Genomic DNA, 16,094 nt, shown 5'->3' with positions numbered 1-16,094 from the left:
GAGGCAGGCGGATTTCTGAGTTCGAGGCCAGCCTGGTCTACAAAGTGAGTGCCAGGACAGCCAGGGCTACACAGAGAAACCCTGTCTCGAAAAAAACCAAAAAAAATAAAAATAAAAAAATAAAAAAATAAAAAGGAAGGAAGGAAGGAAGGAAGGAAAGAAGAAAGGGAGAGAGAGAGAGAGAGAGAAGAAAAGAAAAGAAAAGAAAAGAAAAGAAAAGAAAAGAAAAGAAAAGAAAAGAAAAGAAAAGAAAAGAAGAAAAAGAAATTCTCAAAGAACCATAGTTCTGTTAGGAATAGTGCTGTAGTACACATGGGCCACAGGTATCTCTTGTGAGTTAAACCCTCCCTTGGTTAAATGAAGTTGCTTTGGTCAGGTGTGTTGTCACAGGAAAGTCACTAGGGTTTAGCAGTGATTCCATCAATACTGGCTTCTGTGTATTGGGAGATAGTCCATTGCTGCTTCCACCTTACTGCTTATTCTAGATCCCTTAAGTTGTGGGTATCACTTTCATTCAGTTCCAGCAGATCTTATGAGTCTAGACATGGAACTGTTTCTTCTAGCTTCCAATTTACTAGAAGTTTTCAAAATAGCAAGTAAAGATCCTATGGATTTCACTGGTATCTGTTGCCACATCCTCTTTTCATGTCTAATTTTATTAATTTGGGTTATTATATTCTCTCTCCCTCTTCTTTCCCTCCTTTACCCCTTTTTCTCCCCTCCCCAACTTCTGTGCACTTTGGCTAAGAGTTTCTCCTTATTGCTGATTATGTATCTTTTCAGACAGCTAACTTTGTTTCACTGATTCCTTTAAAAGTTGTTTGTTTGTTTCTTTCTTTCTTTCTCTCTTCCTTTATTTTCTGTTTTCATTTTTCAAGACAGGGTTTCCTTTTTTTTTTCTTTTCTCAAGACAGGGTTTCTCTGTATAGCTCTGGGAGTTCTGGTACTTACTCTGTAGACCAGGTTGGCCTTGAACTCAGAAATCCTCCTGTCTCTGCCTCCCAAGTGCTGGGATTAAAGGTGTGCGTCAGGACTGCCTGGCTATTGTTCCTTTAGAGTTTGTTTCACTGATTTTTTCCCTCTGATCTTCATTATTTTCCATTCACCTTCTAATACGGGGTTTGGGTTGCTCTTGTTTTTCTAAGACCTTGGTATTCTCAGTAGGTTATTTATTTGAGCCCTCTCTGGTTCTTTCAATGTAGGTCTGTATTGCAGTAATGCTCCCCTCCCCTAGAACTACCTGGTAAGTTGCACGTTTGCTTTCATTTGATTCTGAGCACTCCCCCTGATTTCTTCAGTGACTGAGTGACCGACCATTCAGTGTTTGCATGCTTGCTTTTTACCCCTTTAGATGTGTTTTAAAATTATTCTTTGAAATTTTGTGCATGTATACCTTGTCTTTGGTTCTTTCTGTGTTTTTTCTATTGATTTTTAATTTTATAAGAAATTATTTCAGTCTTTAGATATTTGGTAAAATTTATCTTATGGCTTAAAATTGATCTATTTTGGAGACTGTTCCATGGCCTCTTGAAAAGAAAGTATGTTCACAGCTGTCATGCATGTTCCACAGATTATCTGTTAAGTCTGTTCCCTATGGTCCATCTTAACTTAGAAATTTTTCTTTGTCGTGATAACGTGCTCACTGGTGAGAGTTGGTCTGATGAGGTCATTGTTTTATCTGTTTATAGAACTGAGTGTAAGGATGTGCAGTGCATGTATGTTTACAGCCATTATATCCTCCTGGTGTATGCTTCCTTTTGCTAAGGATACGGTCTTCTTCGTTGCCTCTGATGCTGTCTTGAAGCCTGTTTTATCATGCATCAGCCCACCTGTTCCTGCTTGCTTACAGATTCTGTGTGCTGGATAAATCCCCTTTCGGTGTGTGTATCTTTGCCAATGAAGTTGGATTTTGTCACCTCATAAGCTAGTCTGAAAGAGAGTCATTTGCTTTGAGAGTAACTTTGTTGGATTCTTTTTCTGTTGGTTTCTTTGTGTTCTTTTGTTTTCACTGTTCTTTGCTCTCTTTATTTATTGTAGAAATTTGCCAAATACTGAGTTAAATATGCTTGATTCCTTCCTTACTCTCATTTTAAAAGCCTATTTCTATTGTAAACTATCTTCTATAATGCTAGCTTAGTAGTTATGAATTGCTTTAGTTTGTGCTTACTTTGGAAAGCACTTCCTTTATATTAAAGAACACCTTGGGTCTGCATGGTAGCCTTTATAAGCAGTTGTTTACTCTTGGGTTTCAGATACAACAGTACATTTTTCTGTGGTGTTTGGGCTTTCTGCAGAGAGTTATGATGTTTGTCTTTGTTATATTTTATCTATAATGTGCCTTGAGGACATTCTTTTTCTGGTCATGTCTATTTGAAATTCTGAATGACTCTTTTACTTAGATGTCTATTACTCACCCTTGATTTAGAGAACATTTTTAAACTGTAATTTCAGCTACTATGTTCTCTGTGCCTGCAGTTTGTACTATAGTTCCTTTTAGACTTGGATTCTCAGGGTTGGCTTCTTGATCATGTCCTGCAGTATATGAATATTGTGGCCAGTGGGGTTTATGTCCTGATCAATAGACAAGAAGAGCCATGGACACCTGTTGAACTTCTGAGCCCTGGCCCTGCAGTTTGTCTCACCTGGAGCCCTGCTCATCTCCAGCACAGCTAGAATCTTTGTTTGCCCCAGAGTGCTAGCTGTGGCTTTCCTCACTCATTCACCTCACGGTTCCTCTTTGTTCTGGCTTTTGGTTTCCACTTAAGTTCATCTCCTGTGCATATGTGAGGTGAGGTTACAGCCAGTTCCTCTGGACTTTTGAGAGGCAGAATTCGAAGGTGTTTTGTTTGTTTTGTTTGGTACAGTTCCTTCTGCTGTCCTTGGCTGAAAGGTTCCTTGATCCCAGGCAAGGAAATATCTGTGCAGTCACAGAAATTGAGGTATTGCAAGGGTTCTAAACTTTTGAGTGTACAACTTCAGATAGTTGATCTCATTTTTAGGTTACCCCTGGCACTTTCCAGGTTTGCCATTGTTCTGAGCTTGTCACTGTTGCTCAGAGTTGACTTTCCTTCATGAAATAGACTTTCTTTCAGGAAGGACCAGGTTGTAAACTTTGTCATCTTTTTTGAGAATGTTTTGTCTTCCCTCTGGATGTTGGTTTTCCTAGGTCTCACTTGGGTTCCAGCTGGACAGCATGGTCATTTGGATCTGAGCAGATTTCATCACCCCTTTTACCCGTGTTGTGTTTCTTTCTTCAGTTTAATGACTTCCTGATTTTCCCCCAAAATAATCAAGGGCACAGTTTTCTTGCTACCTGTTTTGTAGAAATATTTCAAGCTTAAGTAGAGTTGCATATCTCAAATGCTACAATGAATACTAAATAGTTTACCAACTCACCTATTGTAAACATTTAAAATGTTTGATTTGTATTATGCAGTCTTGGGATCCCATCTTCTTTTTGTGTCGCATGTGCTAACAGATTGACTTTCTGAGGGGAAGTTATATGTATTATGCCCCTTAGCCCTAAATATACCAGTTTGGGGATTTACATGTATATAGTAATTTCTTTTATTCCACTGTCCCCAGTACGGTTTTGTTTGTTTGTTATTTCTGTTGACTTAATTTTTATTATACTAATCCTCCTGTAAGACAAGATCCAGCCTGCTGTGAATACAGTACTGACCTATGTAGAACATTTTAGCTTAGTACTATGTCTTTGTTGCTATATTTTGGATTTTTTGAGAATCATACCATGTAACCCAGGGTGGCTTTCAATTCATTCTCCTACTGCCTCAGCCTTCCCATATCTGAGATTACAGGCATGCACCACCAGGCTCAGATTAGAACATCTTTAATTTTGCGTTTCTCAGATGCATCATTGTTACTAACCCAAGTTTGTCCATTGGAATACAGGCAATATCATTTCCTTAAGGTCATTCTGAGGTCCACGATGTCTACCTGGCCAGCTGTTTTTTCAGTCACGCTGAATAAATTATTTTTCTCTGCTTTTCATCATTAACTCCTTAATTGACATATTGAAGAAAGTTGTCAAGCCAAGGCACCTACCTGGCTGGGGCCACCAGAGCCCTTACTTTTGTCCTGAAAACCCCCACCCTACATTCCCACTCACAGTGATTGATATTGGAAGCTGTTGATCCCTGTGAACCATTATCAGTTTGACTTCCTAGTTTCAGGCATTCTAACAGATAGGTAATATTCCTTCATTGTGGCTTGGCTTGGCATTTCCTTCACAGCTAAGGATTCTGGGCCTTGTGTTTGGTACCTATATATCTCTGTCTTCTTTGATAAATTACTGGTCAGATGTTTCTTCTACCTTTTTTTTTTTTTAACAACTAAGCTGTTTGGTTTCTTTCTGAATTTTATAAATATATATGTATATACATAGATGAAACTTATATGTTTCTGTATTGATATAAACCAGATAAGTTGTTTCTCCCAAAATAGCATTGTATTTCCTCTTCTCTTTCAGTGAGAACCAAGAAATTTCATTTCTTAACATTACCCTGGAGAAATTTTAATTTATGTTTTAAGTTACTTATTCTAGTATATTCACTATGGGAAAAACCAGAAGCACAGAAAAACTGGGACAGCACAATCCGGTTAAATAACGTGTGCTGATTTACCACATGGAAGGTGATGCCATCTTAAAGGACTGTGGCACTAAAGTCTGTGGGTTTGGTTTTTTTATGGTGGTGAGGAAAAAGCACGCTGCACCTCTGAGATGCCAGCCATGATGATAGCGAGACTGTAACTGCCTTTTATTTCCTTTTTTATGTGAGGTTTTACGTCTAGAAGGTAGGCAAATAACAACTTATTTGAAGATTAAATATTTTAATCTGAATTCTTCATAACCATGATGAGGCCTGTTCAGAGACCATGGGGACAGCTAGTTTCCTGAGAGGGCGATCCAGTGCAGCTCCATACCTGTGCTGTTTGCTCTCATCCACCTTGGTATTTACTGCCCAGCAGTGCACTCTGGGAGCTCTTGCAACTGTGCGCTGTAAGCAGATGTGTAAGGATTGATTACCCATCATCAGGAAAAGCAGGGAAGGATCACTAATCTAGGCATCTTCCTACTGTTCGTGAGCCCGTTTCCTGGTTTGTGTTATGCTCCTGAACACTAAGCTTAGCCTGGTTTAAAGTCTGGTCAGCGTTACCAGAATGTGGTCTGACCCTGCTGAGTCAGCTTTGCTGTTGTTACACAGGAGCTATCTAAGAACTTGGAGCTGAGCACGAACAGTTTCCAGCGGCAGCTCCTCGCTGAAAGGAAAAGAGCATTCGAGGCTTACGATGAAAATAAAGTTCTTCAAAAGGAGCTGCAGCGGCTCCATCACAAGCTCAAGGTAAGCACGCTCTTTTCGACGGCATGATTTCTTACGCCATCTAAACCACACGAAAACCTAGTACTTAAAATAACGGTCACCCTTCATATTTGCTACTGTATAATCTACCAAATGCTATTACCTGTCACTTAGAAGCAAAGCTTTGTTAATATAATTGCTATAGCGAAGTAAAATACTGTATATGCCAACAGGAGCAATGTAAGTGAAATGAATAGCAGAGTTCCAGAAGAGGATCATGGGAAGGAGCATGCACAGCACACTCTTGAATGATCTAGCATTCTTCTGCACGTGACCAGGGCAGGGCTTGCTTTTAAAGTTCCCTTTGTTTAGAGGCGACACAGTTCACATTAGTTAATTGTGTTAAACACGATTGCATTTTACAGAGGTCATTGATGGACTGAAATTTTGCTCAGAATTCTGCAGAACTATGCATTATCTTATATAGTTTTCTCTTGGAGCACCAAGTTCTCAGAAAAAGGCATCATTCCCATATTGTGAAGGAGCTCTTGGGTTGAAAAGTCTGATCCAACTTTTAAGTCATTAGTAACTCAAAATCCATGCGTGAGAGAGGCTCTGCCCTTGTCTCTGTGGCTGAGCCTGGATGACAGCTAGGCATTAGTCACTCTGTGGGTGAGGAAGTAGAACTTGTGGTATTTGCATCCTCTTCCTTCTCCCCCTCTCCCTCTTTTCCCCTTGCCTCCTTCCTCCTTCCCCAACCCCCGCCCCTGCTACCCCCTCCTTTTGCACCTTCAGTTCCTCCTCCCAGGAGATCTTTCTTTCTCCAGTTAGATAGTTTCAGTGGAGGACTGACCTAGAGGTATTTCAGTCTGATGGAGAAGACACCCGTCAACACAATGATGATATTTAATTTCAAACTGCTCACCTTCCTTCCCTGTATTGGGTTTGTTTTCAGGAAAAGGAGAAAGAATTGGATATAAAAAACATCTACGCTAATCGCCTGCCCAAATCCTCTCCAAAGAAAGAGAAAGAAATTGCAAGGAAACATGGTATGGGAGGATTATTGCTGCAGCGGAAGCTGTGACTAACTAATGGCTTCTAAAGGGAAGGGGGAAGGGAAGGAGCGACCTTGGAATATGTTTGATCTTTTGTTATGGATCAGATTTTCTTGGAATCACATTGCTTTCAACTTTTGTTTTTGTTAAAGAGGGGACCAGGACTGGGGAGATGGCTTGGGGGGTTAAGAGTGCCTGCTGCTCTTGCAGAGCACTCTTGTATGGTGCCTCACAGTGACCTGAAACTCCAGCTTCAGGGGGTCTGACACCCTCTTCTGGGCTCTTTGAGCACCCAGACAGACCTGGCACACAAAAACATAGACAACCTGTATACCTAAATTAAAAAAAGAAGTAGAATTTTTAATTCTAATTAAAAAATTAGTGTAAAATTAAAAAGATAGAGTTTATGCAGTCTTTGAAAAACTTGAATATGCCAGTGCCCAGCTTTTATGTTATCCTTAAATAAGCTGAGTTTTAGTAAAAGGTTAAAAACCTTCTTATTTATGAAGCACCTACCTCTCACAGTTGCACTCTCTACTGTGACCATTTCACTCCCCCTTTCTACTTCCTAGTGTATTTTGGAACAAATCCCAAATAGCATTCACGTCACTTCGCTTCATAGTTTGTATTATTGTGCACGTTTTCTTTTTTTAAACAAAAGTATAATTCTCCTGTAAATTACAGAATTTTTAAAGTATCAACTTTGCGAAAGATTATTAGCATCTGTGTATGTATAATTGCCCTCAAATCACATAATTGGCAGCCAATCCTTCACGAACAAAATGTGTGCTTCCGTTGGGATGATTGTTGCCGATTGAATATATAGCCACAGTATTAGAAAGCTTGTCTATGGTTTTCTTGGTAGTATCCTGCCAGAGTGACTTTACAGACCAGTGTACAAAAGGAGTACAGACCGCTGAAGACTTTGAGCTGGAGGACTTTCCTTTCACAGCCCAGACAGTTCTCTGCTATGAAAACAGATGGGATGAACCGGAATATCTCTCTTCGGTGAGTTTAGCACAATGACTGGACTCAAACTCCAGGAAAGCTGTTTGCACCAATGTGGTCGGAAGTTCCTGACAGACGTCCCACCTCTTGCTGGTCCTGTGTCCTCTGGGGAGCTGTGCTAGGCACCTTCTTGTTTCTGTGACCAAGCATCTCATAAGATACAGCCCACGGAAGGAGGGGGTTCATTCTGGCTTTTGACTCGAGGGAATGTCTTCCATTATGGTGGGGGACATGAGACATCTAGTCAGGAAGCAGAGAGGAGTGTGGCCACTCAGTCAGCCTCCTCTTTTTCTCTTTTGTCCCCAGCCATTAGGGTAGGTCCCTACACATTCTGCATGGGCCTTCCTCCTCAGTTAAGTTCCTCAGGGATACACTCAGATGTGCATCTCCTAGACAACTGATTCTAAGCTGACAGTGAAGGTTAACCATGATGGGGGGGGGGGTAGTGAGTCAGTTTATAACATTATTTGAGTTAAATAGTACAGAATTAATTATTAATTTGAGATTTTAGACAAAATGTAGATGTAAAAGATTTATTCAGTATGGCTGCTAGTCACCTGTGTTCTACAATTCACTATCAGTCATCGTAGTTGGCTACCATAGCTGGTTAATAGCCATTTCTAGTTAGCTGGATAGACATATTTAGTTGTAAAAGTAGACAAACCCAAGCTACCTTTACAGCTTACCTCTTGACAGTCTCATGTAGATTTTGGGGTTTATTTTTATTATATTGATTGGTTCTAATATATCTTTGCTTTCTCTTTAAAATTTTAGCTAAACTAAAAGATAATCGTTTCTTTTTTAAGACTCGTTCTAAACATGGAACTTGTGATTCATTAATGTATTAAGTGAAGATTTGATTTGATTTGTAACTTGGTGATCATGCTTCATGGATGAGCCACTGAGTTTAAAGTCTGTTCCCCCCTCCTCTCCATGTGAATTTGCGTTTTCGGATGCAAAACAACAGTACCTGGAGTACCAGGATCGCAACGAACATGGATCAGAGATGCTAAGTTCAGTGTTGGGACAAGAAGGAAAGTATGGTGAAGATGAGGACCCGTGCTCTGCAAAGCCGGAGGCCAGGAAACCTGAGAGCGGTGAGAGTTTGTGGGGACAGAGGGTGGGCCGTCCCTGTGGGGTGGCTGCAGGGAACAGGAAGAGGCTGAGGCCAGGCCGCAGTGGCTGAGGGAGAAAAACAGGGAGTCCGAACAGCTGAACAGAACTAGGAAAGAAAGTAAACGAAGACTACAAGTTGCTACTGGGGCTTGGGAATTATGAATCACTTAACTCCAGTGAGTTTAGATGAACTCTCCCGCGTGGTGACTAAAACTTGAGAAAGAACCAAGAGCACCCTGTGTTGCATTGGCCTTGAACTGAGTTGTGGGCTAGCTGAAACACGGAAGTCAGTGCTCTGCAGGGCCCTGAGTAGTGTTCTCGGCATTTTTGTTTGTTTTTAATTTGCAGATCTTTACTAGAATTGCGTCTAAGTTTGGAGAGGCAGTTCACATAGTTTAGATGATGGAAACGAAGTTCATTTCTGTCTGGATCAAGGATGCTTAGAGATGTGGGCGCCAGGGGTCCCAGACTAACTTCCATATCCCAGTTAATTCCATGGAAGTTGCATATAGAGAAATCTTTTGAGTTTGTTTTGAGCTGAAATACATGGAACAGAAATTTATGATCCAATTGTTGCCTGAAGTTGTTAATATGCAAATTGGATGGGAAGTGTTATTTGTATCACTGTGGGCCAGAGGCTGAGCAAGATGCTTTGATGGGTTCATCCACAGAATGGAAAATCATTACAGGCCGTTCATTTTAGGGAACAACAACAACCACAAAAAGGGATAAAATGACCGAAGACTGTGGCCTGATCCCTTAGGCTCTCCCTCACCCCCTATTCTTTTTGTTTGTTTGTTTTGTTTTCTTGTTTTTTGTTTTTGTTTTTTTATTAGGTATTTTCTTCATTTACATTTCTAATGCTATCCTGAAAGTTCCCTAAACCCTTCCCCCTACCCACCCAACCCCACTTCTTGGCCCTGGTGTTCCTCTGTACTGAGGCATATAAAGTTTGCAAGACCAAGGGGCCTCTCTTCCCAATGATGGCCGACTAGGCCATCTTCTGCTACATATGCAGCTAGAGACATGAGCTCTGGGGGTACTGGTTAGTTCATATTGTTCCACTATAGGGTTGCAGACCCCTTCAGCTCCTTGGGTACTTTCTCTAGCTCCATAATCAGCCTCCAAATGCAGATACCATTGCATACCCCTTATTCTTTATAGGGTGATCTGATATCAGAATGAATGTATGCTGTGTGCTTAAAATTATGATATTTTAATTGTTTCATAAGAAAATGACTTCAAAATTATAGAAAACTGCCAAGAATGGCCATAAACAACGACAACCAAACAAATAACAACAACAACAACAACACAAACCCCTTTGAACCTTTACAAATGAATTATGCACCTCATAGAGAGTCCCTTAAGAATATGGCTTNTGTTTGTTCCAAGCACAGACATTCTCTTATTGTCTCTGTCACAGTTCCCTCATTTAGGAGCTCTCTGACACATTTACCTTAGCTCTTGTCTAGATTGTGATCTTGTTGGTAAACATGAGATTGCTCCTGGAAGCATTTTCTTCCCTCAGAACTTGATTATAAATTGTGTTTAATTCTCTAGGGGTTTTTGTTGTTGTTGTTGTTGTTGTTATTATTGTTGGTTTTTTGAGACAGGGTTTCTCTGTGTAGCCCTGGCTGTCCTGGAACTCACTTTGTAGACCAGGCTGGCCTCGAACTCAGAAATCCGCCTGCCTCTGCCTCCCAAGTGCTGGGATTAAAGGCATGCACCACCATCGCCCGGCTCTCTAGGGTTTTTTACTCTGGAGTATTTCTTGCTTATGTTTTTTAGTCTGTGAAATATATATGTGTACATACACACACACACACACACACACTTGTTGACACACACACTTGTTGTTGCTGGTGGTGGTTTTTTCAGGACAGGGTTTCTCTGTGTAGCCTGTAACTCACTCTGTAGACCAGGCTGGCCTTGAACTCTGAGACCCACCAACCTCTGCTTCCTGAGTGCTGGGATCAAAGGCATATGCCACCACCTCTTGGACTGAAAATAATATTTTTGATGAGTAACACACCTCTTTAAAAAAATAAATGCTCTTCATTTGAGATTTAACTGAGATTTTTGTCTGATTTGAATCGATGCACTTGCTATTTGAGTTGTATATAAGGGTTGCCTTCTCAGGACAGCCAAGAATTTACATGTAAGCTCATTCATTGTTCTGTGTGTCTTGTCACACATCATGAATTGGACAGTACTCCATAGAGAACCTTCCTACTGCTACATTGAAGACCAAAGTGTGCCATGGGATCCTTAAGTGCAATTTGTATTAATTATTTTCTAATCCAGAATGTCAAGCATAGAAACAAAATATTACAATGTCCATTACACCTTGCTTAGAATGTCAAATGTAGATTGAAAGACATTTTTCAGAAGATGGTAGCTGACTTTTTGTATTTAAAAATACTTATTGCTTTAAAATTCCTTTTTTAAAATTTCATTTTATACAGAATGGGCAAGAGAAGAACTTGATAAGGTGAAAGGCAAGTCAGCTTTGCTAGGGAGAGCAGAGAAGCTGGCATTGGAAGCTGGGAGATTCCCAACGGAAAATTATCAAGCTCAGTCTGTCGATAAATTCGAAGATGAGGCAGAAAGACTAAAGACAGAAATGCTCCTTGCCAAACTGAACGAAATCAACAAAGAACTCCAAGATCCTCAGAACCTTGGGCGGCCCCCTTTGCCATTGCTGCCCAACTTCGAATCCAAGCTGCACTCTCCAGACAGAAGTGCCAGACCTTATTCGTTCCCCGAGTCCTTAGACCGATCGTTTAATGGACAACACTTGCCGGACTTGAGTTTTTTAACTCCCAGGGAAGAAGGCGCGAGTCCAGGACCGATCCGAAGTCCAGGACAGATCCGAAGTCCAGGACCGATCCGAAGTCCAGCCCCTCTAGATGAGTTTTCATTTGGTAGCTATGTGCCTTCATTTGGAAAAACATTAGGGAAGTCAAATCCACCTAGCCAAAAAAGTAGCCTTTTAGATTTCCAAAGCAACAGTTCTGAAAGCCCGAGTAAAGACAGTCTTGATTTAATGTCGAGGAAAGAGAAAAAGGCAACCCTGATGGAGCAGCTGTTTGGCCCCAGCGCCAGCAACACCAGTGTCTCCTCCAAGAGCACCGACCCACACTTTCCTGCTGCCAGCAGAGGTGACATGGACCCTCTTCATTTCCTCTCTGGGGACAGAAACAGCAGAGTCCGGGAGCCTGGTGATGAAGAGGAAGACCTTTTCCTCAGGGAAGGAAGAAGTTTTAATCCAAATAGACACCGGTTGAAGCACCCAAGCAATAAGCCAACAGTCACGGCCGTTGACTCTGTTGACGAGGACATTGAAGAGGTTACCCTCAGATGATTGACTGGAGCACACAGAGTATATATATTTTTTCAATTGTAAATATTAAAGTATTTTAATACAGTATTTATTATAAACATTTAAACTTTCAATGGTAAAGTAGCCTTAGTAGGGAGTAATTTTTAGTGGCTAAATATGGCACAATTAAACATAGTGCCGTACCATAAAGCCATGTTGCTAAGAATGCTTTTTTTGTTTTGAAATGAACCCAAAGGAGAGTTGTTGCGTACGATTTTTCTATTTTACAGCTAGGTCTCATGGAACTAGCACATTGGAAGTTTTACTTCACAGGAATCTTCCTCGTTTCTTTCCCCTCTATTTTTCATCCAACATCAGTGAGCCGAAGTATTGTTTTTCTACTAATGGCTAAGTGGAAATTGAGGGTCTCCAGTAGGATTAGAGACCTCAGGTGGCAGACAGCAGTGGGACTTAGGAGCTGTGTCCTTGTCTGAGGTGACAGAACCAAGCCACTCTTGAATGGTGATGGCAATAAAGTTGGGACTTCCTTTCTTGTGGGAATATCCCTGGGCACTGAAGTATACACTGGACGGTTACTGCTGAGGAGTAATCAGTACTCCTCAGTTGCAGGCCTGCAGCCACTCACTGCTGCTCTGCTGGCCACTCGCGTGGATCACAGCAGAGCACAGGAGACACGGTTGCCTTCATGGCATCCCTCCCCGTGGCTGTAGGAGGCTCGAGCGCTCTGTCCTTCCTCTCCTCTTCTGTACACTCAGTATTCTGGTGACCAGGTGGAAGATTCTCTACCAAATACAGGCAGTAGAAGAAATACCAGGCCAACCCAGAATAATTTTCAACTCAATTATGTTTCCAGAGTGATCTGTTTGGAAATTTTAATACATATTTTTAAGATTTGAACTTGTGCTCCAACTCAGGAGACAGCAGTGTGATACTCTTGGGTTTACAGGACAGATGCTGATGTAGCCTCACAAAGAAGTTTTTCGAATTGGGGTTCCTGCCTGGCTGAGGAGATGCAATAGTTTCCTGTTGAAAGGCACAGGTCTCCTTTCACTCAGTTCAGGACAGTGCAGGGGCATTTACTGACTTGGTCTGGTCTGTTGGAGCCGTACTCAATCAGCTGAGGAGAAACACTGTATGTTACGTGGGTGACTGGAGCAGTGTATCCATTTGTTCAGAGTGTGCATCTTACACAAGGCATACATACTGATTGGGGGAAAGAGTTGCCATGGTGACTGGGTTCTTCTGTTGGTACTTGATAAGACCCTCCCTGGTCGGTCCTGATTCACAGCTGTATTGCTGTCATCCTCCTGGATTGGGTTGTTGTCATATTTTTGGCAACAGACTCTTCTTAAAGTGCTAAATAATATTTAAAACTTTTCTCAAAAGAAGACTTTAGGTCTTCTGTGAATAAGCATTTACTATATTGCAAATCATTGTAATATATGTAAACATGTTATTTGTGATACAGTTCTTGATAAAGCATTATGTAATGTTAATTTTGTTCATGGCTGTAAGTTTTCTACCAAAGTATTCTAATTTTAAGGTTTTTAAATTGTTTTTTTTCCAGAAAAATTTTTATTCATTATTTTCATTATACTTATGCCTTTTTCTACTTAAAAGACTATTTAACCCAATGAAACAAAGAATTATCAAAATTAAATTAAGTTAAAAGCTTAAAGGCATTATGATGTTTAGGATTAAACTTTGATATTAAAATGTACAGAACTTAGAAAGCAAATCAGTTTTTTCTATGTCAAGTTAAACTTATTTGTACTCAGAACTCTTACTAATAAAAGGTTCAAACACACTGGGTTTCTTTATTTGAATGACACTTTATATTTGGGAGACAGGCCATGGAAGCAGGATCCGAGAGGTTAGTACTGAATTTTTCACCTTTATTTTGTTCAGGACTTTTAGTTGAAGCACATGAATTTGTATTAACTCAGGCTAGACAGTGTGGGCGTCTTATCAGGTAATTATAGTTCTAATTAATCTCTTCGACCTTAATAACTCCTGCACTGCCGCCTATTTCACGTGGTAATAGAGTGAATGTGCAGGCGGGGAGAATGAAGCTGAATGGGAACACAGGCCTGTTTCCTGACTGACCCTCGGTTTCCTCATCTTCATTTCCCATTCCAAGCTGGAGTCCCTGGCTGCTCAGGACACCTGAAGGAAAATGTGCCCTGAAGCAACAGCATGAGTGCTTTAGACACATAGAGATTTCCATAACTCGGCAAAGAGAACACCCATAAAGCCTTTTTTTACCCTTCTCACATTAAAGTCCATTTTAAAAAGGTCAATGGAAAGTGCTCTCCTCTTATTGAGGTGAATAGAGAGGGTGGAGACTCACCCTGTAGGCGCTGCCCTCACATGGCAAATTGTATCTGTGGGCTGTGGCTTCCTTAGTTCGTAACAGTCTTCTGTTGTCCTTATGATGGTTATAAGTAAGGGAAACGCACAAGGAGGCGAATGCTTCACCAAGTGCCCAGCACAGTAGAAGCACTTGATAAACAGCTGCTGTTATTATAGCTAGTTGAAATAAATAATTGAAAAAAATGGAGCAGACCCACGCATGTGTGTGCGCTTGCACGCGCACACACACACACACACACACACACACACACACCAAAACTGGTCGCACAAGACCATAAGCAGTTAAGCTAAGCCCCCAACCATAAGGTATCCATACTGAAGACATCCTGTCCTGGATCTGTACTAACTGTCCTTTGTTTAGCACTGTGAGCTCTTCTACAGAACAGCAGAAAAAGAACTTGGGAAGAGTTTCTCAAGACAGGTTTTGTGGCATGAGGCAGAGGGAAAGCCTCACAGTGATTAAAAGTCTGGACAATGCTGGGCCTTAGGTTGCGGGAGTTAATTCCCAACCCACTTCTGCTACAGTGGGCATGTCTGGAAGCCTGGGAACTTCTGCATTCTCCTTTCTCTCTCTGCAAAGCTCTGCTGTTGAGGCAGTTTACCTTGCGGGGCTTGTATACACCCGTTCAGTGAGTTAACACACCCAAAACCATGCTGAGAGCCACAGCCACTCAAATGTGGCTGCTTGGTGGTTGTTATGGAGAAGGAATTAAGAAAAGGGAAGAGCATAGTTTTCAAATGCCCGAGATGGCAGTTCCTGCTTTCGTGTCCTTTGGCTCATTTATTCCTCACGGGGCCTTTTCCTGAGTAGCTGATACTTTGTCAATCTTTGCTTTCTTTAGAATTGAGGTAAACACGTCACCCGTGTTACAGCGTATATATACCCAGATTTCATAGCTAGAATGTTGTACTCAGTACTCACAACATAAGAAATAAAACTAAACAAGCAAGCAAACAAAAACCAAAATCTATTACTTTTGCTTTGTCTTGTTTTCAGGTAATCTTTTGGTAAGAATAAGTTGATAGCTTCAAATCTACATGATTCCTTCAGCTGGCACTATCTCCCTAAAATGTCTACCAACTGGCAGAAGAGTCATTGCCCATGTTTTGCAGTGATATGCCCACTCTCTGTGCTGGTTGCCTTAATCAGGGAAGGATGGACTCTCTGCTCTTGCCCTGCTCAGGACAAGGTTAGGAATGGGGAAGGCACGGCTTCACTGATGAAGCATTTTGGACAGTTGGTGGCTGCTGGGAACAGTCAGCTTTCTCTAAGATTGCAGCCTCTGGTAGGTTCCCTTAGATCCTACCAGATCTAAGGTTGGCCCAACCCAATACCCATGAGTATGTGGGCTACACAAACTGGAGTTGGATTTTCTTAAGACACAAAGTTGGGAGGGGGTGGATCTGAGGGGAGTTGTGTATGGGAGAAACGGTGGGTGAATGTGGTAAAAAAAATATGTTATATTTGTTTCTTAAATTCTCAATAAAAAAAACTTTTTTGTTTAAAAAAATTAATAGTTTATTTCTAGCACATGTCTCTACATTTGTAAACATATTAAGTCAGTCCATAACACAAAATAAAAATTAGAAATGAGTCAAAACAGGATAAAAACACATTTGGATTTGAGGTCAGGAAATAGGTTAGACTTGACTGCTTACCAATTACAATTTTCATCAAATAATTGGTCTTCAAGTTCCGTATATGTGAAGTGGGGCATGCTTATGAGAATCAATTGAAGTGGTATATTTTTAGGAGAAGAAGAGAGTAGAAGGAAGCACATTGTAAGATGGGTAGTGTTGTTAGTTCTGTATTTAAGAGATGCACACATGGGCTGGAGAGATGACTAAAGGGATAAAGCAAAGTGACTGTCTGCC

General features: G+C 41.0%; 1 protein-coding gene across 3 annotated transcripts in view; it reads left to right on the top strand.

The window, feature by feature from the left end:
- Positions 1–15,732, top strand: part of Lca5 (lebercilin LCA5) — a 50,676-nt gene extending 34,944 nt beyond the window's left edge. For 2 of the 3 annotated variants that reach the window (XM_021172283.1, XM_029481114.1), the window contains exons 4-8: positions 5,226–5,363; positions 6,277–6,370; positions 7,242–7,384; positions 8,352–8,481; positions 10,969–13,653. In XM_021172283.1, the coding sequence (XP_021027942.1) occupies positions 5,226–5,363; positions 6,277–6,370; positions 7,242–7,384; positions 8,352–8,481; positions 10,969–11,867 (1,404 nt within the window). In that variant the 3' untranslated portion in view covers positions 11,868–13,653. Of the gene's footprint in view, positions 1–5,225; positions 5,364–6,276; positions 6,371–7,241; positions 7,385–8,351; positions 8,482–10,968; positions 13,654–15,216 lie in introns of those variants that run through there. The other variant, XM_021172284.1, reaches the window with a different exon arrangement.
- Positions 15,733–16,094: the final 362 nt, after the last annotated feature.

This window comes from Mus caroli, chromosome 9, assembly GCF_900094665.2.
Source record: "Mus caroli chromosome 9, CAROLI_EIJ_v1.1, whole genome shotgun sequence".
NCBI lineage: Eukaryota > Metazoa > Chordata > Mammalia > Rodentia > Muridae > Mus > Mus caroli.
Note: the sequence above shows the minus strand (reverse complement) of the source record. Positions and strands in the feature narration are given on the sequence as shown.